The 25,474-nt window shown below is 39.7% G+C and overlaps 1 protein-coding gene across 4 annotated transcripts in view; it reads right to left on the reverse strand.

Moving 5' to 3' along the window:
• The window catches only part of SAMD12 (sterile alpha motif domain containing 12), a 169,106-nt gene that overhangs the window by 67,392 nt on the left and 76,240 nt on the right, over nt 1–25,474 (reverse strand). For 2 of the 4 annotated variants that reach the window (XM_083866488.1, XM_083866485.1), the window contains exons 4-5: nt 18,505–18,645; nt 891–2,605 (exon numbers count right to left, since the gene is read on the reverse strand). In XM_083866488.1, coding sequence (XP_083722614.1) covers nt 2,571–2,605; nt 18,505–18,645 — 176 coding nt within the window. In that variant the 3' untranslated portion in view covers nt 891–2,570. Of the gene's footprint in view, nt 1–890; nt 2,606–18,352; nt 18,412–18,504; nt 18,646–25,474 lie in introns of those variants that run through there. The other 2 variants (XM_083866487.1, XM_083866486.1) reach the window with 2 other exon arrangements.

Raw genomic sequence — 25,474 nt, forward strand, 5'->3', positions numbered from 1 at the left:
ATGGGTCCCAGAATGGACAGGGGCTCTGGTGAATCCCTGTAAAAACACAGGCAAACCACAGAACTCTTGCAATGGAGAGAAGACAGAGCTGGATGAGACCCACACTGACTCATTCCGCTAAGCAGCAGAAGCAAAGGATTAAATACATCAACCACTGTAGTTAAAGAAAGTCATGCACATTAAGAGTTACTTAAAAAAGGCTGGCAAAAATTGTGAAGGGAAAATCCAAGCAATCAGAGCTGAGGGTCTGATTACTGAAACCCAGAAATATCCTTTTAGAAAGCTGCCCTTATTTGCTGCAAAACAGTTTCAGCAGGCAATTTGAAGCTATCACACCAGCATGCTGTTACGTGTAAGTTAATAAGCATTTACTACTGATGGTTTCTGCAGTGGCTGTTTAATTTTTAATCATATCCCTAATTTACTGTTTACAGTTTTATCCAATTAGAGTATGTGCATGTGTGTGCATCTGTGACAGGGAGAACATGGGAACCTGCATTTAGTCAGAAGCACAAAGCCTTGCTCTCTAAATGACAAGATACATGTGTCTCCTGCTTGAAAGTTTTTTATATAGCCCTCTTATTTTCCAGGAGAATGTCATCTCAGGCTGTTATGTTGCTCCATTCTGCTGTTAGAAATGGGCACCACTGACCTCTCTGTGCAATGCTGTACCTGGAGTTTGGAACTGAATGTCATTAAAATAGGCAGTGCTAAGAACTAGGCAGTTTTTCTGGCACTTTCCTGAACAGAAATCCCAGCATTGCTTTTTATCTGTAGATCAGGCATTTAGGTAACACCCTGGGTGACCCTCATCATCCTCATCCATATTTCAACCTTATATTAGATTTCTGCAGTAAGAAAAACTAGATGCATGGAAGGAAAATGGACCATTTATTTGAACAACTGAAAATTTTTCATGGTGATCAACAGTAAAGTTTTCAATTACAGAGGGAGAGTAAATAAACCAAACGATAGAACTCCAAAGAAAACTGGGTGATGATGGAAGGACAGAGATTAGAACATCTCAGAGCCCAAGAGATGAGCTAATCACAAATAAAATAATATTACATTCCTATTACTACCTGACACGCTGTTTGGTGTAATGCCAGTGATCAAATAAAGTATCAAAAAAGGAGTGCTAGAAATGCACTCAGCAGAGGTATAATTTGGTTGATATGGATCCTGGCAGAGCCCTCAGGAGGTGATCTGACACCCAGCACAACTCCCTGTGCCTTCCACATTCACACTGCCTCGGGTCACAGGCTCAGCTGTACAGCAAATTAGGACAGGCAGCAACAGGACTGCACAATCCCCAGACAGAGACTGCTCTCACTGCCAGCAGGCAGAGGCTGAAGGGAAAAGGCAGGAGCCTTTGTTTCTCCCATGTAGCATCTACTTCAAGGAGAGACAATGGCAGAGCTCCACAGCAAAGGTTTAAATGGAGGTACATAACCAGGGCTCACAGCCTTCTGCTGTGTTCATGGCTCAACAACTGGATACTCACATCCCACTACAGCTGTATTCCCTGACGCCCTGAGCTACACTGAAAAACCCAGACTGCCATCTGCTTTATTTTGCTTTTGCTCTCAGGAATTGGAAAAAAAAAAAATAGATGCAATTCTATCCCTCTGCAAATATAATACCTTCAATTTCATTTCTTTTTCTCTACAGCACAAGAAAGGTAAAGATAGGAAATCGATACATTCATAGAAAAAGTAAACATCTAAAGTTCCCATAAGAGGAAGAAACTACAGGGCTATGGCTATAGATGTCTTAACAATGGCAGAATAGGTTGGATTAATGTGCTGAGGTAAAAGACTAACAAATAGAGAGGGATAAACTGCTATTAGATTAAATGCTACGGATTACAGCACCCTTTTTCAGAAGCCAGTGCACTCTGCAGCCAAAGCACAGGGAGGTTGCACTCAGCCTTTGCACAGGAACAGTTCCTAAAAACATCCACCCCAGGAACATTGGTGAGGAGTCTGTGCAGCCCTGCATTCCAGGAATTGGACTCCTGTGCTTAAAACAAAAGCTGTTGGCATCAGCCAAGCAGCTCAAAAAGGCAGCTTCAGCTCTTGTTTTCTTCTTTGCCCCTGGGAGCAGGAACTTGTAGCACAGAAGGAGGAGACTGTGTAATAAAAAGGAGACAGGAAGGTCTCCAGTAGTCTCCGAGTCCTAAAGATAGCAATGAAACTAGCATGAAGGGAAGGAGGAAATCACCCTCCCACATAAGAGGAAACCCCAAAATAAAACCTTTTGGCAGATTGTAAAGGCTTTAGTATTCAATAAAAAGAATGAGCTGCATGAAAACGCAAAAGAGCTTTAAAGGAGACACAGAAAAAACAAACAAAAGACATATGAAAAAGTTTTTTCAGTTTTTTACCTTTCTGTATCACTATTCCATTTTTGATAGATTTTACTGGCTTTTCTATTTAATTGAATCTATGCCCTAATTAATTATATGAAGCAGAAGAAATTTTCAGTGAGTTTTCTGAACTATAAGGTATAAGTTCAGTTCCTAGTGGGCATTCCATCTGAGGCTCTTGGCCTGGTCCCGGCCTTCCTGTCTAAGACTGGATCCAGTTCCACAGAGGCAACAAATCTACAATCATAAAAAAATAAAAAATTACTCAATATTTGCATTAGGCTGAACCATATCCAGATGAAAGAAGAACTCAGAGGTCTAAGATCTAACTGGAGTTATTAAAGCACTCATGTCTGAGAAAAATTGCAGAAGTGAAGGTAAGTTATAAACCTATCCCAAGACAATATATAAAATGCATCCATGTCTGCTTCTGACTAAAGGATTATTTAAACTGCAACTAAGAAAACAACCCCAAATCCCTTAACCCAGAACATGCAACTCTTTAAATGTTCACCTATGAACACCTAAATGTTGCTTTAGTTCTACTACCAGTGAGTAATTAGGCTCAATTTAAAAAATTAATAAAAGTAAGATGATGTTATCACTTGCAGAAAAAAAAGTGCAATTTAAAGGCATAGCACAACCAGATTTCCTAACAGATACAGATAAAGAAATAAAATTACTATACTATAAGGCAGTGCAAGTTTGCTGTCAAATTAGCAGTTGGTAACATCACTTGTTACACTCTTAATGCTGAAAAGCAAAAAGTAGGAAAAGCTACTTTTCCTCTATTAAATTTAGGTGTCCCGAATTAATTGGCAAGTCCTCCATCTGACAGACACAAAGTTCCAGAGAGCAATATATTGCACATATCACAGGCAATTTAGAAGGGCACAGATTATCTCTGGGGGTGGGTTTTGTTCTTTGTTGATTATTCGAGGAATGTGAACAATGAGTTCAATTGGACACCAAAGTTTTAGCTGGATAAGGCAAGATGTGACAAAGATTCTTCAAACTGCTTAAACTTAAAGACAGTATAATTGTTTCTATCTTTGATTATGCCATTTTAGTATAGAGCATGACTATAAAGAATAAGGTAAAAGTGCATCTTTTACTTTCACTTCCAGAAGTGATTATGAAATTGGACTGCAAATAACACAGGCGAGTGCATGTTGTCAAAGGAGATTTTGAGACCAAGTGAAAAATAGGTCTTACATAGTTAAGAAAAAACTTCTAAATATAATAAAATATCAAAAATGTGTATTTTTGATACAATAAAATTGGCAAGAGATCATATTTTTCAATTTGACAAAGACCTATGCTGGGTTAGAGAACAGAACCCTTATGTTTCTGTATTTGTGGTTTTAAGTTATAAAAAGGTTTATGGATTTGATCCAAAGGTCAACAGAGCATTGGTACCCTTCATTGATTTGAATAGGCTTTATAGTCTCGTGCTATAGAGGAAAAATGGGGTTGGATCCTGTTCTCATTTTCACTAGTTTAAATTTCTCTGCAAGCAATGGAGCATTGCTCTTTCATTTGCCCACACAGGACCAAGAGCAAAGTTGAGGTCTCCAATTTTCAAAGGGAGATAATTGGGATAAAAGCAAATCCTAGCTGGTAGTAGACATAAATTTAGATTCTTCTTAGCAGAGTAGCTATTCTTGCTATTTTTTTACTGCGCTAAAACTAGTACAGAATGTGTGCACGGAGTAAGGATCAGTTTTAGGTCAGCCTAAGACTTTCAGAATAACTCTAGCCAAATAAATTATAAACAGCAGAAACTTTAGGAAGATACTATCTTTAGGTGCTCCTAATTTTTAGAGACATCCCTGATAAAAGGAGTTTTCTTCTTGTCCCAGCATCTATTTGCATTCCTCACTTAAACAGCCTGGGCTCTGATCATCTGGATCAAAAGAAAATGGTAAAGAAATCAGTCAAACACATATTCTCATATCAGAATTATCCTGTGATCAGCTAAGCCATGTAGAAGTAAAGTAAAATTTCCACAGTGACATTTCCATTACTAGAGAGAACCGAAAAGTTGTCAAGAACAGCAGTAACAGTATAACAAAGGAAAACATGAGTTGCTGACAAAGCAACAGTCACACATTTTAGTGCTTATCACAGCAGCTGATATTTAAGACGGGAGAAAGAAAACTTATCAACAAACAAATCTAGTAAGCAAATATCAGTAAAAAATAATATTTCACTGGGAAAGAGCTTATTAGGATTAGAAGAAAATAAACCACAATTTTCATTATGCTGAGATAAACCTCCAGACCTAAAGGAAACATTTCTAGAAAAAGACAAAAAAGCTCATAGGTGTCTCAGTGTATGAAGATACATCCCAGCAAAATGACATTCATTATCTTAATGGGCTCTAAGGGCTGGCTGCCCTTCAATGACCCTCAGAACATTCCAGGTTTAAGCAGAGACATACAAAAGTTAACAACATCAGTGGTTAGTGTCACAGTCAACTGCTGTAACAGACAGGATGGTAGCCACGCAATGGGCATTAAAGAAACTCGGGAATCTAGAGAAAGATCTGTTCAGAACCTACCAGGTGACAACTGATTTATCAGTGGAGCTTTAGAGGTAGAAGTATCCTTCCCTTCCTCCTTCCTATCTCTTTCATCTGAAATACAGTTTGTTTGCTTCAAAGTCTTTCAAGTCTGGACTGAGAATTATAACTTTTGTGATACTGTGAGTGATCATTGTAAGGAATTTTCAAAGGTCTATCTGCACCCTTAATTGCCTGATACTTTTAAAAACTGGTCCATTGTCTAAGATGATTGCTCCTTCCACCATGCAATATTCTCTAAATACTCATTAAATACAGCTGGATCATCTTGGCATCTTATGACAGAAAATTACAAAGAACTGGTGAAAACTGTTTCAAATAGCTACACTCTCTGGAACAAAGTAAAGAAATTCTTCAGCAGACAACTGTAGTCTAATCAGCCCTCTAAACATTTAGACTACAGGGAAATAAATAAAATAAAACTAGAGCAGGAGATATTAATCTCTATGTCTAACTTCAACAACAATCCTCAGTTCTTTAGGAGTTCTTAAAGGAATGAAAAACAAAAGAAATAGAGTAAGAAAGAAGGCTTTCCTCTCCATTCTGAAGGAAAAGTGGAATTACCTACCACTTAAAAGAATGAAGGAAATATAATTACCATTCTCTCTCCATGTCTATCTCTGACATATGCCAAAGTGGAAAGAAAAAAACATAGGACTTTGGAGGAGTTGGAGGACTTTGGATAGTAAACTTCAAGAACAGAAGTTTTTCATCACTGAAGAAGGCAAAATCCGAGAATAAGAATCTCCTTTTGCTGTGTAAGACCTTTTTTCTTTCAGATCTTTTTCTCAAAATCCAGCTCCTGAAAGTCCTACACACCAGTTCTCTTTCAATGTGGAAAAATGAGAGTAACTGACTTACTTCTGGTAGCTGACTGATGCTACCAGAAGTAAGCCTCTTAACTCGTCTCACTAAAGAAAGAATATGACAAAATTACTTGTTTCCAGGTCCAGGTGTTGGAGCTGGTTCAATTCCATCTCATTTCATGATCTGCCAGCTGATGGCAGCTGGGTGTGCCAGACAAATGGACTGGGAAGATGTGAATCCTCTTTCTAGTGGAGAGGACTCCAAACTCCAAGACCATGTCAATGTACATGCCTTCAGACTGTGCTCAAGCTTGCAAGGGAACCTTGAAATGCCTTTTTGCTCACATTCAAAAGTCTCTAACTTGCTTATCTCTACAGCTCCTGAGGGAAGAGATCCAGCCCTCTTGTGTAGCTGAGCAAATATGCCAAGTCAAGAGTCGTGATGTATTATACCAGGCTGCCTGGGTATAACACACTGCGCCATTCCTGAGCCTGGTTATTTTCTAAGCAGGTTGTCTTCAGGTGGAAGCCATTGATTAAGCTAAATGTACATAAACGAATATTCCAACAATGTGGATAAACTTAACCAAGAGTAAGCTCTAAGATGTGGACAAAAACTTAGTGGGATTGAGGAGCTCCAGAACCATGGTATTGCCAAGTACAAACTGCCTAAAACTCAACTTATCACTCTGACCCTGAGAAAAATATCAATGCCCTTCAGGTGACACCTTTGGAAAAACTGAAGTTCTTACAGAGCTGCTCACTGCACATTTTCTCAATGTATCTTTTCTTTGTACAGGTAACTCCTAATAATTCATGTGACTGGCATGCACTTTTACTGATAAAAGTATTTTTCAATTTCAAGATCATACAATAGAGTTGTAGCTGAACTTCCAACAGAGAAGTAAGTTGTTATAAAAACAACAATTCTCAGCCACATTTTCATTCACATTCCTGTTGCAAATTAAGGCTGCTGTATTTATGCTGTTATCTACTGGAATTAACAGAAAAAAAAAAAAAAATCACAGGTGCTTCATGAGTACCTATGCTAGACAGAGGTAAATCAGGCGTTTTTTAAAAACTGTTCAGAATTTTGTTAGAAGTCAGAGCTTCAATGTCAAGGACCACAAGACCATTGTTAATACACTTCAATTTATTATTTCATAGGAAATCAATTTCAATTAAAATACATTGAAATAGTGACTGGAAAAATTCTATAATATTGATTTTAGGGGAGAACCAGCATAGTTAAAATTATTAATCATACTTGAGCATGTCATAAACCACTAGGCTAGTACCCATGCTTTATGATCAAGTCAAATAAAGGTTTTAAAATAACCCACCCTTTCCTTTGTGGAATATGCCAGAGATCTGCATACTGCTTAGTAAAAAAGAAACAGTTCATAACACTGCTGACTGCCTATGTATAACTAAGCAAATGAAGGTGCTCTATCACATGAAGCATAAATGCCATTAAGAGTAAACTTTTATTCTAATAGAACCACATTCATTTTTAAAACTACAATACAGAAAAGCTTTTAAAGAATGTGAAAGAAGAAGAAAAGCTTTTAAACAAAACAGGTTCTTTTTACACAGCACAGAAAAGCAACTTCACAAAGGCATAAAAAGGAAGCGTTTTTTTTCCTGCCTCCCTTGAATCTTTCCAGTAATTAGAAATTTTTATTGCACGGGCCATAAATGCTAGTAAAAACAGGAAGAAAAATGCTTTTGAACTCTTTGGCAACACTCATCTTCAGGGATTCAAAACGGCAAAACTTTATTCTACATTTTCAAAAAAGCTTTAAGTGACTTTCATGTTTGTTAGAACTGCCAATATCATGAAACACTTTACAAACACGACACATTCATATAATACCAGTTTTATAAAATCAGAAAGATGATGTAACCAAAACTCATCTGAGTGAAGAGGGCAATTCATCCAGCTTTCAGACCAATTTTTTTTAGCATAGGAGTTTACATCTAGGCTTAGCTAGTGGGAAATTATCTGCTACACGTTTAGTCATCTACTGTGTAGACGAATATATCTGCCAATCATTGCAAGTGTCTGTAATAATCAACAGAGAGCAACAGGTACAGCTCATCTGATGTGTCTGGGGTGTAACTGCTGGATCTGAAATACAGAGGATGTGCAGCTACTACTGTATGCACATGACAGTAGGATTGCCTAGAGTCTCTGTGGAAGGCAGAAGTACCCAACTGAAGCATGCCAAGTTAGGCTTTGGCACTTTTGTCACCACTGAGGCTGCCAGTGATGATATTTTAGTATGTAAAAAACTTGTGAACAACTTGTTTCTGAGGACTGTCAGACAGACTCTCAATGGATACTAAAGGATTAGGCAGGGCAATACTCTTCCAAATCCACCAATTCTGAACACTGGAGAGCCCAAGGAAATGAGACCACAGAGAGGGAACAGGATCCAGGAATCTGACTAAACATCATTGCTATTGTTAGAGGCTGAGTAGTGGAACAGAGGGATACTAGATCCAACTGAGAATGGCATTCCTTGTCTTCTTATTTCCAATGCTATACATTCAGTTTGACAGAAGAAAAAGTGCTAGTTGATGAAGACAGCCAGGATTGAAAGAGAAGCACAGCAGTGAAAAAATTCCATGTACTTTCTAAGGGGTCAGAAATATAGTTAGGGCTCTGATTTCCTCAGTTCTTTTACAGAAACAACTATCAAAGGCATGTAGCAACAGGACAAGGGGTGGTGGCTTCAGACTGAAAGAGGGTAGCTTTAGATTGAACATAAGGAAGAAATTCTTTACTATGAGGGTGGTGAGGCATTGGAACAGGCTGCTCAGAGAAGTTGGAATGCCCCATTCCTGGAATTATTCAAGGCCACATTGGATGGGGCTTTGAGAAACCTGGGCTAGTGGAAGGTGACTGGGTGTGCCTGTAGGGCAGGAGGGTTGGACCTAGACAGTCTGAAGGTCCCTTCCAACCCAGACTATTCTAGAATCAATCCTAATTTTATACTGTGTCTAATTTCTGGAAAAATCTCATCAGAATCACAATTATGTTACATTGTAAGTGGCACCGTATTACAATATGATTTATTTAAATTCTATGTACCTATTCATGGAATCCCTTTTACCAGCCTGTTCTTTGTGAATGGGTGAAAACAAGTGATTTCCAACTGGCACTGATCACAAACAGCTGTTGTTAAATAACAGACTGACTGCTGAAAGCTTTCCTATTTAGCTAAAAGTCTTTCATGACTGGCTGCAGCACAAACAGCAATAGTTTCTTTTTTTAATTAAACTTGGAGAAAAATAGTTTTTTCTCTTTCCAATTTACACGAGTGAGAAAATACATACATATATATTCGTGGTTTTATATACATATATATTCATCTATATTCATCAAACACATAAGACAGTGTTAGTTCAGAAGGACTAAGCATTCCAGACCAAACTGACCAGTAGGCTGACTTCTGAGAAATTTGAAAAGCAGGAATGAAAATAAAAAAAATCAACATTAATAAAATAATGAGAAAACCAGACAACTGCAGTCATGATCTTGCAGTCATACAAAACAGCTAATACTACATTACCAGTAGACTGAGTTGCAATACTATTTATAGAAACACATAAAAATGCAAGAACATCATAATATTATACAGCTAAAATCTTGCCAGAGAAGTTCATCAATACAAATTTCATAGGTTCTATGTTTCCTTATTCATATTCCAAACTAATATACTACAAACATTGAAGGACAATTCTGTGCTAAACCTATCCAGAGTGCATTACAATGGTATTGTCCAGTGTATTGGAACTTATTTTACCTGTCAGCTGAATCACTTGGTTATTTGATATGAATATGTATTAGCATCACAGCAATAGCTTAAAGGTAACTAACAGTCCCATAGCAATGCAATGGTCTGCCAGGGACCATTGATTGCATTGCAAAGTACATTCTTCAGGTTAGAAACCAGACACATGAAATTCAAATAACTGAAGCCGTAGATGGAATTTGATATTTATCATCACTGATGCATGTATATTAGATATTTTATCTTTGATATTTTATCTTTGCTCAGATACACACTCCACATACAATATTGTGTTTCAGCTAAAACAAATGAAAATCATACAGAACCCCTAAATGCATACTTGTAACCTGAAAAAAAAATATTTTCAGACATCTTAACAGTGCCTAAAGCCTGAAAAACCTCTTAGGAACAACCAAGGCTTCTGATTCCAGAGCTGCATCCTCTGATAAGTGCTGAAACTGTCCTTGACTGGAATGGGAAAAATACAACAAAGACTGATCTTTTGTAGTCTAATGGGTAGTAGCAAAGTCGTTTTACAGTCTTGGAAAGCAGTGTTAAGAACAAGTGCAATGATTCCTGCAGTCGTATAGGAAAAAAAGACATACAATAGCAAGGAGTAAAAGGGATATGGACGTTTAGTGAAAATAAAGCCGTATTGAGAAAGAAGGTTAAGATTTCTTTACCTGTAATCAGGCAATTTAGCATGCTGAGTTCTGGAACACAGTTTTCATGCTATGATAAGGGATAAACTACTGTTATTGGGTATTTTCTGACAGTGCTTTCATAATACACTTTGTGTATTACGTGAGTTTGTACAACTCACAACTGAGAGACAAGGTCTCTCAGAGATTTTGGAGCATAACAGGAGCACAGAGCAAAGGAAACCAGCTGGGAATTAAGCTTGCTGGAGCTCTTCTGAAAGAGCAAGTATTTTTTTCTGTGCCTTGAGTAGATGCCATGTATGCAACATATGCAAGAAACAGTTGCATAGTACTCTGTGCTTTGGGAAGAAAGGCCCTTCCTGACTAGTGGAAGCTTCAGGGTTAGGCAAAAGAAAAAGGTAAGGTCAAAAAAATGAAAACAAAAGAAGTGATGTCTGGTAAGAAGACAGTCAAGATTCCAAATGCTGCAGGCCTCGAAACACCACAGGTATGTATATGAAACCAAGATTCCTTGGATGCCAAAACCTTGAGTTCAGAATGTACACAGAATGTACTTCTTTGCAGGGGTGACAAAGAAAAGTACTTATCTCAAGCAATGTTTCTTCAAGGAACGTGAAGGACAGTAGGCAATAACAGTTCAGATACCACAGGATGCACAGTCTACAGCAGGGGGAAAGCAAACTGCACTTGCTTTCTCTTAACTCATTTATCTTCTAGTCCTGTGCTTGGCAAGTTCCTGTGTTCTCAAAATTTCTAACCACTGAAGTCCCTTTTCAGCCAGGTGTGTAACTCCAAACCATTCACACTGTGTACAGGAGCCACCACAGCAGGACAGGTGAAATCAGAAGATGGCACTAAGTCTAGTACTTTAAAGATTTGGTTACGGAGAATGACAACAAATCTCACAGGTAGTGATGAGCCTGGTACAACAGTGCTCAGGTTCCTCCCAGCTTTGATATCCATAGGGACAAAGCAGATAGGGCAACAGGAAGTAGCATCATGTTTCTGATAGAGTGGGAAGGTTCCATGCCAAATATTCGTCAAGCCTGCCTTTAGTACGAACAGGCTGATAATGCTGCCAAAATCCTTGTAGAACACTTCTGCTAAGGACGGTTTCGTGGTCCTGACTTAGTCACCACTGAAACTTCCTGGAGTCTGAGCCCAGACTATCAGACCCCTTTGAGCTTCCTCGGGACTCAGCCCGATGGCGACTCAATGGAGAGAGAGACAACTTCAGTCCTGTTGTCCAAAAAGGAATTTTAATAATACCAGAATAACAACCAATAAGGCGTCTACTGTATTGGAGCAAACTGAATCAAGGCAGTACAAGGGGCAAAAGGCAAAATGCCAAAGGCAGGGTCTAGGGTCAGACAGAGGTGCTTATACATCCCAGTGTGGGTGAGGAGTTAAGGTGTGGTCTGAGGGAAGGGTCCAATGGGGGACAGCAATTAAGAATATTAAAATTCTTGCATCAAAAATCAAGCTATGATAACACAGAGAACTAGGAACTCACTAGTAACAGTTTGCATAAAGAACATATGAATAAGCCTTTTGCTTATGGCACTAAGAATGGGGTATCCCAAGGCATTTTTCCATGGTTCTCTTCCCCAGAGAAACTGCCCTCCACACACCACACATACCCTGAAGGCAATGTTTCTGTTACAAAGTTCCTATAAAACCCAGTGAATGATCCATCACTAGAACAAAAGGCTCTCACTTGTTCTTTGCTCAGTTATAGAATCATAAAATATTTTGGGTTGGAAGTGACCTAAAAAGTCGTCTAGTTCCAACACCCCTGACATAGGCAGGGACAACTTGCACCAGACTAGGCTCCAATCTGGCCTTGAACACTTCCAGGAATGAGGCAGCCACAGATTCTTGGGGCAACCTGTTCCAGTGCCTCACCACCCTCCCCAGTAAAGAATTTCTTCCTTATATCCTATCTAAACCTAACCTCCTTCAGTTTGAAGTCACTACTCCTTGTCCTATCCTTTCCATTGAAAAGTCCCTCTCCAGCTCCCTGTAGGTTGCCTTTCAGTACTATAGAAGGCTGCTGTAAGGTCTTGTCTCTCCAGAGCCTTTTCCAGGCTGAGCAATCCCAAGTCTCACAGCCTGTCTCCACAGAAGAGGTGCTCCATCCCTCTGATCATCTTCACAGTCCTCCTCTGTACTCACTCCAACAGGGCCATGTCCTTCTTTGGGGCCCCAGAGCTGGATGCAGCACTGCAGGTGGGATCTCATGAGAGCAAAGCAGAGGGCAGAATCACCTTCCTTGAACTGTCGATCAACTGCTTTTGATGCAGTCCAGGACACATTTGGCTTTCTGGGCCATAAGTGCTCATTGCCAGCTTATGTCGGGCATCTCATTAACCAACACTCCAAGGGTTCCTCTCCACAGGGTTGCTTTCAATCCACATTCCACCCAACCTGTATTTATGCTTTGGATTCTCCCAACCCAGGAGCAGGACCTTACACTTGGCCTCATTGAACATCATGAGGATTCCAAGGGCCAACCTTTCCACCCTGACCTGGCCCCTCTGGATGGCATCCCTTCCCTTCAGAGTGTCAACAGCCCCACACAGCTTGGTGTCTGTGGCAAACTTGCTGACGGATCCCACTGTCCATGTCACTGACAAAGATGTCAAACAGTGCCAGTCCCAATGCCAAGCTGTGATGAATGGCACTCATTACTGGTGTCCACTTGGGACATTGAGCCATTGACCACATCTCTTTCAGTGTGACCATCCAGCCAATTCCTTATCCACTGGGTAATCCATCCACCAAAACCATCTCTCTCCAATTTAAAGCAAAGGATGTAACGTGGGACAGTCTCAAATGCTTTGTACAACTCTAATTAGATCATATCAGTAGTTCTTTCCATATCCATCAGCCTTGCAATCCCATCACAGAAGGCCACCAAATTTGTCAGGCACAATTTGCCCTTAGTGATGTTGTGTTGGCTGACACAAATCACCTCCTTACTTCTTATGTGCCTTAGCATAGTTTCCAGGAGGATCTGTGCTAAGGAATACATTCAGTACTGTAGCTAGGTGAGCAGCTGCAGTGAGAGCTGCAGATTGAGCGCTGGCTGGCAGGAGCCTGAGGCAAGAGGCTGAGAACAAGAACCAACCCTTTGCATAGCAAAGAACCCAGGGACCTGTGGCACCAGCCAGGTGACCAGACACACAGAGACACAGCAAGAGCCAGTGGCACAGCAGGAAGAGCTCAGATTTTCCATGGTTTAGACCCTAAGGATACAAAAGCCCAGGGTTTCCTTTGTTCTGAAGCAGCAGATCCAGCTGTAGTTATTTTATTGCTGTACCATGATAAAGCTATTTAAAGAATTCAGAGGTCTGCAACGGGAAACTCTGGGCTGAGCTGGTAAGGAAACCTTGATTGCCTGTGAGAGGGGTGTGTGTGTAGGGAGTCAAGCTGTGCACACATCAGCCTGGAGCCACCCACTGTGTAGTGCTTCCAGCACCGAAATTTTGGGTAGCAAGAGTGTGATTGCCTGAGAATGGTCAGACAGAAAAGTTCCCTTAACGTCTGTTCCATGATCTTGCTGGGCACAGAGGTGAGACTAACCAGCCAGTAGTTTACCTGCTCTTCGTTTATTCAGTTATAAAAATTTAGGGTTCCCATCACTGGAACTTGACTGGACTGCCACAACTTCTCAAATATGATGGATAGTGGTGTAGCAACTTCATCTGTCGTTCAGGACCTGTGGATAACGCTGCATCAGGTACCAGAGAGTTCTGCACCTTTGGATTCCTTGGATGTACTTGATCCTGATCTCCTACAACTGGTTCTTCATTCTCCCAGCCCCTGCCTTTGCCTTCTGTGGCTGGAGCGAACTTGCCAGCAAAAATTGAGGCAAAAAAGTTGTTGAGCACCTCAGCTCTCTCCATGTCCTGGGTAACTGTATCTCCCATTTTCTTCCAGAGAAGACTCATATTCACCCTAGTCATTCTTTTTTCACTAGTGTACCTATAGAAGATTTTCCTGTGGCTCATGATGTCTCTGCCCAGCTTTGATTCTATCAGAGCTTTAGCTTTCCTAACCTGATTCCTGCTTCTCACTTTCTCTGCATTTCTCCCAGGCTACCTGTCCTTACTTCCACTTTCTGTAAGGCTTCCTTTTTGTGTTTGAGTTTGTCCAGGAGCTCCTCATTTGTCCATGAAGGCCTTATGGGATTTTTTGCCTGATTTCTTTATTGTTAGGATGCATCACTCCTGAATTTAGATGAAGATGCAACTTTGGCGGGCACATATGTATTTCAGTAACTGAGCATCAGTGCAGGATGAGCAGAAAACTTAGTGAAGAAATAATTTCAACAGGTATCAACTGCTGAGATTATTTTTAACAAAGCACAAAGCTTTCTCCTAACATGTTTTGCTAGGAGGTGAAATACTGTCCTGGCAGTATATTCAAGTATCACTTTGCCCTATATGAAACTCACAGAGGAACTTAGAAGGGGGTCTAACATCAGCCTAAATGCAGGTTATCATTTAATCCAAATCTGAAAACACTTCTCAAGCTCAGCCCTATGAGCAGATTGCTGTCTGTGGATACTTTGCTCAGAAACACTCACAGCACTGTTCTATCACTTTGAGGACAGTCTCTTCTATGCTTGCCCAAAGCAGGGCTCACATTGAAAAATCTCAGAATAACTTCTTCCTTCTCTGTGTAGTTATGTAAGGCTTTTTATAAAAAAATGATCTTTCAACTCAGGTTTCCAGTGATAACAGTATAATAATGGTGTTTCCAACAGTGTGCAGCTCTCCCCAAGAGACATTGGAAGATATTTTGTCAAATTAGTTCCTCAACATCACTAAGTCTGGGGAAAAAAGTACAGATCAGAAGTCAGGCCTGTGCCCATCTATCCTACTGGAGGCTGGAATAGTGTTTCTACCAATAATAGCCTCAATCAGGCAGTTTTTGCTCCAAAGAAAAGTCTTCCTAAAACTCAAGACAAGACCTCAATTACACAATCACATACTATTTTGGCTTTAAGAGACTGGATGGTGTGTCTTGAATGAAGAAGAATGAAAAGGTTTTAAGTAATTTTCTGAACAGGAGTAGAAAAGAATGCTATTGAGTTTTAAAAATGAGGTTAACTTTCTCTGCAGACAACAGAACACAAAGCCACTTAAAATATCTGCTAACTATTACATAATGCTTTTTTAAAACTTTCCCCGTTCGATCCAGCTTCAACTGGGCTATGTACTGAAGTCAGTGGAAGTCTTTTTGCTGACATCAATGGGTTCTGAATTAGGACTTCATTGCTTGCAACCCAGCTTGTGTGCTACATTAATTCAGAAATGGGTTTTAACAGCTTCTTTCACCTAACAGTCTCCTGAGCTGTGCACTGAGAGACAGAGGGCTTTTTTCCCCCCCTCTCTTTGGAGGACAGCAAAGCACAGCAGAGCAATAGCTACAGTGTGACCTGGACTTTGAGAGTGGAATTTCCAAAAGGCAGAAATAGCTTTTCAGAGAAAAAATGTTCTCAAAGTGTTCTCCAAAACAAACAAACAGACAAACAAACAACCCCAAAACAGTTACAGAAAGCAATTCCAGTAACAACCTGGATTAGGAACATATAAATCATAATAAGAATATGAGTGGACATAGTTTGGAGAAACTGGAAAAGGGGACAGGACTAGTTTTGGAGAACAACTGACATACAAGAGCTTTACATGTTGTACTGTGGTTGAGAAATAATATCCTAACCTTAGTACTTCCATCAAGCACTTTCAATGGACACACACTCCAGCTTGGTATAAATGAGGTAATCAGAGACAGGAGCACTGCTGTCATCCTGTCACTCATTGTTCCCTCACCCTAGAATCATACAATTAACACAGCTTTGCTGCACAGCAGAATGTTCTTATAAACTGTTTTTCTGCCCATAATTTCAGCTCTATTTAAGAAGATGAAAGTAAAACAGAGTTTTGCTTCCTCCAGCTTTTTAAAAGAGTCTGCTTAAGTGCTCTGGTTTTGTTCACCTGGGAGATGCTTGCTTTAATACTACTCTTGGTGGAACAATACACATGAAGATTATTGGCTTTCAGACAAGAGGTTTTACAGTCCATCAGGTCCTTTCATGGATTTGTTTATTAAAATGGTATTTGTATTGTTTTGCTGATATGAGTTTGGATTAGTGCCACTGTTTTCTCCCTTGCAAGGACAGAGAGCTCTTGCTCCCTCACACAGCCATTCCCAGCTTAACTCTGGAACAAGTGGGCAACCACAAGCTCTTGTGGCTGGTGGTCACACCAGTGGCCACCCAACCCTGAACACCATAGCTTTGAATGCAGCGTGTTCTGTCTCTTCAAGCTCTACTATCAGCAGTGGGTACCGGCTCTTATGGTTGTACTGTAATACAACCCAGCAAAGTAAGGAATAAATTCTTCTGATAGAAATTCTCAGACTGAGCCGTTTCCCCAAGGATATATTGGAGTGGCTCTGAAGTGCAACACAATGGCCAACACCACTGTGAGGGAAGATAGCCAGAGCTGCAGACTTCCAGCTTTTTGTCAAGCCTGTGCTGCCTTTCATAAAGCACATGGTGTCTTGCCTTTACAGGATCAGAGTACATAACGTTCCCTCTACATGGCAGAGAGAGACTACACTGAACACACATCCATGCATCCAGTGCTACTCTGTCCCTCACAGTCCAGCACGTTTTTATTCATTGTCTTACCAAAGTCCAAACTTGTATCCTCAACTGCATGGGCAAAGAATAGACCTCAAAGGATGCTGCCCTGAATTCCTTGCAATGGCAGTTGCTGCTGCCTGACTGAGTGCAAGTCATACACCAGTGGATGTGTCCAGAGGGGAACCAGAGAGAAACAATACAGAACACAGGAAATACACAGTTCTCAAAGCCAAAAACAAGTCTATGCAGGAATATTACCGGACAGCAGTGATCAACTAATCCAAATTTATACCTAATGTGTCTTCATTGTCCCATATCAATCAAATCCCAACATTCATAAGCAGGCCTGTAACAGTGAGGGTGGAAGCCCAGAACTTCACAGTCCATCAAACTCTCAAGTAACATTCCAGATGCAGTGGAAGAGAGAACCTGGCCAACACTGAAGAAAAGGATGTAGGAATAATGGATGAATGGATAAAGGGAAAGAGTTCTAAACATCTGGGGAAGACATTCATGCTTCAGCATGTGCACTACCTTTGACATGAAACAAGATGAGGTGAGCTTCTATTAATGGCTCATGGCAAAACAAAGGAACCCTAAAACTCCTCATCACAATCCACAAGACACCAAGCCCGAAGAAACAATTCAGTTGAGACTTGAGCTCTTTCAGATAAAACGCAACTCAACTTATCAGAGTTCTTCCCCAAACACAATGAGCTAGGCTTAATTAGGAACATAATGTAATGTGTGAAGGACATGTTGTTAAAAATATACTGCATACACTGAGGAACTCTGTTTTTTTCATACAGTGTGACATACCACAGGCACTGAACCAAAACACCACGGAAGTACGTGATTTATGCTATCCCACTGGACTACCAAACATTTAACATTAAGAAAGTATTACAGATATATAGTAGAGGATGTCTAAATGTTCCTTTACAGTATCGCCACAATGTCTGCTTTTCTTCCATGCTACCATAGCAATTACTAGAGAGCTAGCAACAAAAGTCATAGTAAAACTTCTAAACCTCATTTGGGAAATATATATAACCCTTTTTGTTATTCCTTCTTCTCTATCTTTTAATCTAAACTTCATACTAAGCTCAGTTTTGTATGTTCTTAGCAGCAAAAATTAGAAGCAACTCTATTCAAGTCAATAAAATCATTGCAACATGAAGAAGGAATCAGCCACTTGCAAAAAACAGTAACAGGTAATTTTCCACTGACAACTCTTACCACAAAACACGTTACAGAAACTACACTGTTTTATCTAACACTGAAAGTAAACAATTAATGCAAAATGGACAATGCTTTTAAAGACAGTAGGTCCTCCATCTCTGCCCTTTATATAGAATTATTTTTGTCTTAGTAAGCAGACACTTAAGAAGGACCATCATCAAATTGTAGATGGAGCCTATTCATCACACAAAACAGGCAGCTGAACATCTCTATTTTTAATGCATTATTTTACCTTTTGTTCCCCCCTTGGAAAGCATGTGGAATCTATGAGATATTTTCACGCATCATTTCCTGTAGAAGAACATCAAGTCACCTTTTATGCCCTCAGGCAAACTTCTCCTATCTGATCTCTGTAACTGTCCATATCAAAGTTATTTTTCATACCTTGTGTAAGCAGCTGGAGGTTTCGGACTTCTTCTCTCACCTTCAGCTGAAGGACTTGCTGCAGAATGTGCTGTCGCAGGCTTTCCTGGGCAATGCCCATTCGTTCAAGCTTTTTGTCAGTGAGTCTCAGCAAAGCACGGCCTGCAAGCAAAAGCCAAAGAGAAAAATCACCCAAGGATTTCCATTAGTGCAATGAGCTCACTCTGACATGATAATTTGCTACAGAAAAAAATCACAGCCCTGAAACACCTCATTCTGAGAGGATATTGTTCCATCTGTAAGGTATTCCCTTACTGTTAGAGATTTATGTGCTACTCCTCCCTTTTCTATTGTTTTTCTGTATTGTTTTGGTGCTTTGTGAGATACAGGCATGTAAAACAGGTATCTTGTGCCATTTTAGACAACCAGTCACTGTTCTTAAGGGCCAGTAGGTCTCCCATGGATAGGACAACCCCTATAAGTCTACAACTGACACAGGTGCCTAAACAGACTCTCACCTATTTTCAAATATCATCTCAAGAAATAAGTGAAAACCAATGACCATGGGTTTTACAAATTAAATCAATTTAATCAATATACCAAGGATGAATGTTGTTGCAATTCAGATCCGACTACAGTTTAGCAGCAACATTTCCCAGGATGGTTCTGTACTTCATGGTTCAGCCTTCTAAATCCCTCTTAACATCAAACTATCACAGCAAAATTGGGGAAAAAACCCTAGAGATCTCTATCAGTTATATTGAAATCACACCTGAAAAATATTTTGTCTGACTATAAAAATACATCTGCCCAAGTATAAGGATCCTGTGGTCTTTGCAGGCATTCACTCCCAGTTTGTGACTTATCTTTAGTATTAGGTTAATGTTGAAACACAGTCCCAGGCAGATTGTAGATGTTAAAAAAAAAAATCAAACAATCTACATTCTCCCGATTTTGCTAGTGGAACTCTGACTCCATCTTTTGGGCATGGCTATGCTATAAACAAACAGGAGCAAAGCTGTACACTGGCTGAGCCAACAGTAAGGAAGTATTTGAACCAAGCGGAGAATGAAAGCATCAAGCAGAATTTTACCCTAGGAAGAAAACCAAAACTTACTTTCTTTGGTTTTCACCACTGCTGTGAGGTGGTACAGGGAGGAGTATTGTGCAGCCCTGTACTGACTCTTGATTCCCACTATATACATTTGCTATCTAAAGGGGTCCTGGCCTATAAAAACAAATCAAACTGGAGTTACATTGGCACTGCCTTGAAAATTACGTTTGGTTCACTTTTTTAAACAGGTTTAACTTTTTATCTCCTCTGCTTTTTAATTATTAAAAATCCCTTCTTTGACTTCTCAGGCCTTATTCTGCAACCAGAAGAAGATAGCCAAGAGCAAGTTATTCCCTCTGCAATCCAGCAACCCTTGTGCTACCATTACAGTGGCTTTTGGATGAATGGTACAATTTAGCTCATTAGAAAGTGTTACTCAACACAGCAAGATAAGGCCCTTATTCAACCTCTTTCCTTACAAATTAGCAAGGAGTAGAGATTTTTTATAATTATTTTAATTTAAAAAAATAAGATAAATGTCAAAAATTTAAAGGGGCACAGAATATCTGCCCAAACCAAGGAGTTAGCAGCATGCCTTTCCCAAACGGCTGGATTTCACTCACAAGCAGTTCTGTAGGATCTTGATTTTACACAATGTAAAATACAGGGATATTACTATTAATAAAGCAAGATGTTATTGATCAGATAAAAATGACAGCATTCATAAAATTTCTGCCCTTCCATGTCTCTCAAACACTACACGCTACAAAGGATGACCTTTTGATTAGGAAATCTTTCTTTGAAATCACGAACAAGAAGAATTCCAAGGGTTAGTGTAATAACAAACTATGGAAATTAAGTCTCTTGCAGATCAATGCCAGCTGTCCAATTCCCCTGGTGATAAAGGCAGCAATAACGACTTCAATTTTTATATTGTCTTATCATACTGAAACATCTTAAAGCAATTTATAAAGGATGTACAACAGTTGAAGAGTATGGTCAGTAATGTCAAATTAGCAACTGAAAGCAAATAAAAATACAAGACAGCAGTTCAAGATACATGCCAACATACATGTTATCTTAGGGCAGGGAGTCAGCAGCAGTAATATGAAAGGACAGACAGAGGCCATGCATCTCATCCAGTGCTCTCCACCTCTTTTTGGCCATGGATAAAGTCACTACTCTTTCCTTCCTCTGGGCAACTCTTTAATTCATATTCAAATCGTTTTTCTACCCCAGACACTGCCTTTGGAAGTTGAGCGTGCACGAAACAGAGACGTCTCTTCAACTCTTGGCATGCCAGTTCCTCTGTGGTTTAGGCTCAAAGCACGATGCTATTGACTCATACTCTCTGTAGCAGCTTGCACAAATTGCCTTAAATTAACTCTTTCTTGCACCAAATCCAAAGGGACATGTTGAAGCAGTGATGAGGTAAGAAAGCAAACTGGCATTTCAAAGATCCAAATCTGGCATTTCAAGAATGCACTAAGGGACATGAATGTGCAAATTCAATCCTCCTCATACCGTCTTCCCCCTCAACACTAAGAACAACAACATCCAAGTTACAACTGGAATAATTTTCATTCTGATACTATATCATGTCTTTGCAAAGATATTTCTAGTGCCTGGACCAGTCATTAAAGCCAATTAGACACTAAGGCCAAGATCCTGACAATCAGCTAATGATTTTGGATGCTTCCCTGGATTACTTCCTGTATAATGTATTATGCACATCTGAAAGAATAATCATTTCATGCTAAGAACTCTGAGTTATTGAACATCGAAACCAACTGTCCAGAGAATTTGTGGAGTCTCTGTCTTTGGAAGCATTCAAAACCTGTTTGACAAGGTCCTGAGCTGCACTTGTCCCTGCTTTGAGGAGATGATTGCCAGAGGGGCCTTTCAACATCATCTGTTCTCTGAAATAACCTGCATGAAGAATCTTGATCTAAAGATCTATATTCTTTTAAAAAGCTAAGATTAACAAAGGAAATTATTAAGAATATACAAACAATGGCCATTTTATTAAGCAACATGGTTAAACAGAGAGATAGCTATACAGTAAAAATTGGGGGTAGACTTTTACTTTTCAGAGAGTGCAGATATATTATCAAAAGCAAAATGTGACAAAAGTAGCTTTTTCTAAAAGTATACACTGATCTTTGCTAAGACACAAGCAGATTAAACTTAACTACCGTTGCAGGAAAATTTCCCAACACTACAGACAGACACTACTTCTTAGATGTAGGAATTACTTGCCTAGTAGAGAACAGGACATTTTTTTCAAAAGCACCTAAACTAAGAGAACCATAAAGGTCCCAGTGACAAACACCTAGGCCCTGGTTCAGGCTAGTTCCAAGGCTGGAAACCAAATGTTTTAAACAAAACTCCACAACTCCCTCAGAATCTGTGCACATATTTTAGCACCTAAACCCCAGCCCTTTCATACTAAGGGCAGATCAGCCATGGAACGTTCTGAGACACCCTGAGGGCAAACACAAAATATAAAACACTTCCCATCTTAGTAATAGATTGATGGCCTAATTTTTTCTAATATGACTTAGCTGCTGCAGATCTCATTGAATCAAGATGGGATTAGATGAAAATTTGAATGGAGGGAGAAACATTGCATGCCACAGAATATTAGCATGAGAATAAGCACTGGTCCAATGAGGCTGGCACTGGCCCTTGGGCAAGGAAGGCAGCAAAGTCTGCTGTAACTACTCAGAAATGCTCAGACCTCCCTGCACTGGTATATCCCACTGCTCTTTCCACAACTGCCAGTTCACACACACACAGAGGGACACCTCACAAGAAGCCTTGACAGAATACTTGTAATGCAGGCAAAGGAACAGGTAAGAAAGGCCTCATTTAATATGTGGAAAGACCTGAAAAAATACAGGGAAACAAGAGCAGAAAGCTAGTAAGAAGCTGATCGGACACAAAACCCTGATGAAAACTGAGTAATTTAAAGCTGATGAAAATGATAAACCACTAGTGGGATTCACAAATGATGGTGTGAAATATGGCCAAGACAGGTGACCTTGTCTTCTGACTACAACATGAAAGGTATACCTGATTGTCAAGACAAGATGTTCAGTTTACTTACCTGCAAAACCTGAAAAAACAGGAAAATGAGATTCACTAAGCCCCTAAATCATGTAAAATGAAAAAAAAATTCAAGTTTATACTTAAATGCTGTGAATGCTGTTTTATTCTTAGTTAATAGACAATCATGTGCTTCTCCAGTTTTTCAAATGTGGTGCTTTTTTGTTTTTGAAATAATCCGATCACAGCTTTCCTCTTGCTTAAACAGGCTGATTGTTGGCTTCTCTTGACTGCAGTGTTTAAAAACAAGCCTCTTTGGACATACCACTTAAGAAATTTCCATGACAGAGATACAGACATAAATATCATTGTTCAGGTGGTGGTGAGACACAAGTATAAAACTCTCATCATATATTCAGGAAAGAATGCAAAAAAAGAATGGGCAGAGAAAGAGGCTATGATTTCATAGTGAGGAACAGCAAAATTATGAGAGGAGGCAAGAAAAAGAATAGTCACCTGCAGAATGAAAATGGCCTCATGATGGCAATGGGGAGAGATGAACACTGGGAAAGAGAAGAGCTATTAAACTAGGGAACTGATTTGAAAAGAGAACAAATGGATATTATACAATTGAGGATGGTGAATTCAGAAATGTATTTTAAAAGAAACAGCACAAACCAGAAATCAATTAAATTTTCAGAGAAAACTTGGTATGACTTCATGATGCTTTTCTGGATAATCTACCAGATCCTCTACAATCCTACATTTTCTGCTTTTCCCATGAGAATTTAAGAGCCAGTCTCTCCTTCTCATGCCTGTCTCATCACTAGTCAACCAGACACATCAGACACTTTGTCATCAATGCCTTCTGGCAAATTTACAGCTTTTCTTGCAAAAGCAGTTAGATCTGATTTGTCTTACTAATCATTTTAGCCCTAAGTCTAATGCAGACTCTTGGTAAACTGCAGCTTGTGTTACCATCCTTTTTGTCCCCCTTCAGATATCAAATATGTTGCTAATCAGGGAACACTTACTTGCCTTAAAAGTAAAAACGGATTCATTTTTCATCAGACTTACCATAGCAGCAAACACCTTATTGATCTACCTGCTAGCATAACAGCCTAGGCAAAGGAGATTAGCTCCCAAAATTGCTGTTAGCACCTGCCTGGTACTTCTGATGTGATGAACAAATCTCAGCTGGGGACCAACTTAAATAGATAGGAGACACAAGGGATGCTGGTACAGAAGTAAAGAAAAAGGAACAATAGTTTCTAATTGGGACCAGGAGGAGAAAAGAAGACTATTTAACCTTGAAGAATATTAAAGATCTCCAGCTGAGAAAGTTCTCTAACACCTGAGCCAGCATTTTTGCATTTTCTCATCCTGTTAACAAAAGTAGTAAGGCTCCATGAGTCCACAGGATTTACCTTCTGGTAAGACATATGAAAGGAAGAAGCCCATGACTCCAGTATGTCTCCAGTGAAAGCACAGGAAAGCTCATGTATCAATTTGTCGATGTATCAAATTAGCTTTGGACATGCTTTTAGTTGTTAGCACCATCAAAGATGATTTTCTGTCTCTTTCTCACTCATTATTTGCTGGATCTGGATGACACTCTCTCTGTAATAGTTTCTCAAAGAAAGCACTGTGATGCAGGTCAATAAATGTCTGATCAAACTCAAAAAAGCAGTTATGTAAACAAAGGCACTTTCTGAATATTATCTGTAATCCTTGTCTCAACCTCATGTCTGTTAATACTTCTGACAAGAGGAAGATGACTATTTTTTCATTTGCCAATAGGTCTACAATAAAACAAGTTTATTTCCATAAAATCCCTCTCAGGTCCCATCATCCTGTCCTTCCTCCTCACTTCTGAACCACAAGCATGAACAGAATATGAAAGAAACGTAACTCGAGAGAATCTTTCAATTAACTGCATTATCAAATATAAAAGTAGTAACAACCAAAACATGGCTTTGTTTCTAAATTTGTTTGCGACAAGCTTAGTAAGATGTCAATGTTGCATCTGTGAAGCTTTTAAACTCAGATTACTTAGTTTGATGTAACTTCTCTCACCTTAGTGCTGCCTGTCTCAATCTCTATATCCCATCTTATACCACCTGTCATTTTTTATTCTCTTAATTCTGATAGAGTCCTGTGAGCTATGTATCTCCTGTTCAATGGTCTCTGAAATTTCAAGTTAGGAGATGTCTTTCCCTGCCTCTTCCCAAGGCTGTCTCCCAGCTAACTACCCCAGCTGCTTCTCCCCAGGCCACTCCCTTGGAGGTTCCTATGCTCCTTACACAGGCTCAAGCATGTCCATCAGCCCAGTCACAACCATGTTGGATTTATGCTATTGAACAAAACCAAAAAACCTGCAGTAATGGTGAAGTCATGTAAAAATACCGAAAGACAGTGAGTCAACAGAGCATGCATCTGGAATATTCCAGTCAGAAACTACAATTTAAAAGTATGCTTATTTATCTCTGGTAGATACTTCCAGCCAAGTAGCTCCAAAGAGTCCAGGTACCTTGAAAATTAACATTGAAGGCAAAAATCCCTCTCCAGAAGTCAAATTCTCCTGACTCCCAACTCATCCCATAAATAAAGCAAGTAATTCCTGCTCCTTGACTTACCCACACATTTTCAAGGAAGTGTTTAATTGCAGACTTTGTGTGGGAGCACCACACATATCATAGAATCCTTTAGTCTGGAAAAGACCTCTCAGATCAACCATTAACCCAGCACTGTCAAGACCACCACTAAACCAGGCCCTAAGAGGCACAGCCACATTTAAACACTTCCAGGGGATGGTGACTCTACCACTTCCCTGGGCAGCCTATTCCAGTCCTTGACAAACCTTTTTGTGAAGAAATTTTTCCTAATATC

Source organism: Zosterops lateralis (genome assembly GCF_965231275.1).
Source record: "Zosterops lateralis genome assembly, chromosome: 1".
Taxonomy (NCBI): Eukaryota; Metazoa; Chordata; class Aves; order Passeriformes; family Zosteropidae; genus Zosterops; species Zosterops lateralis.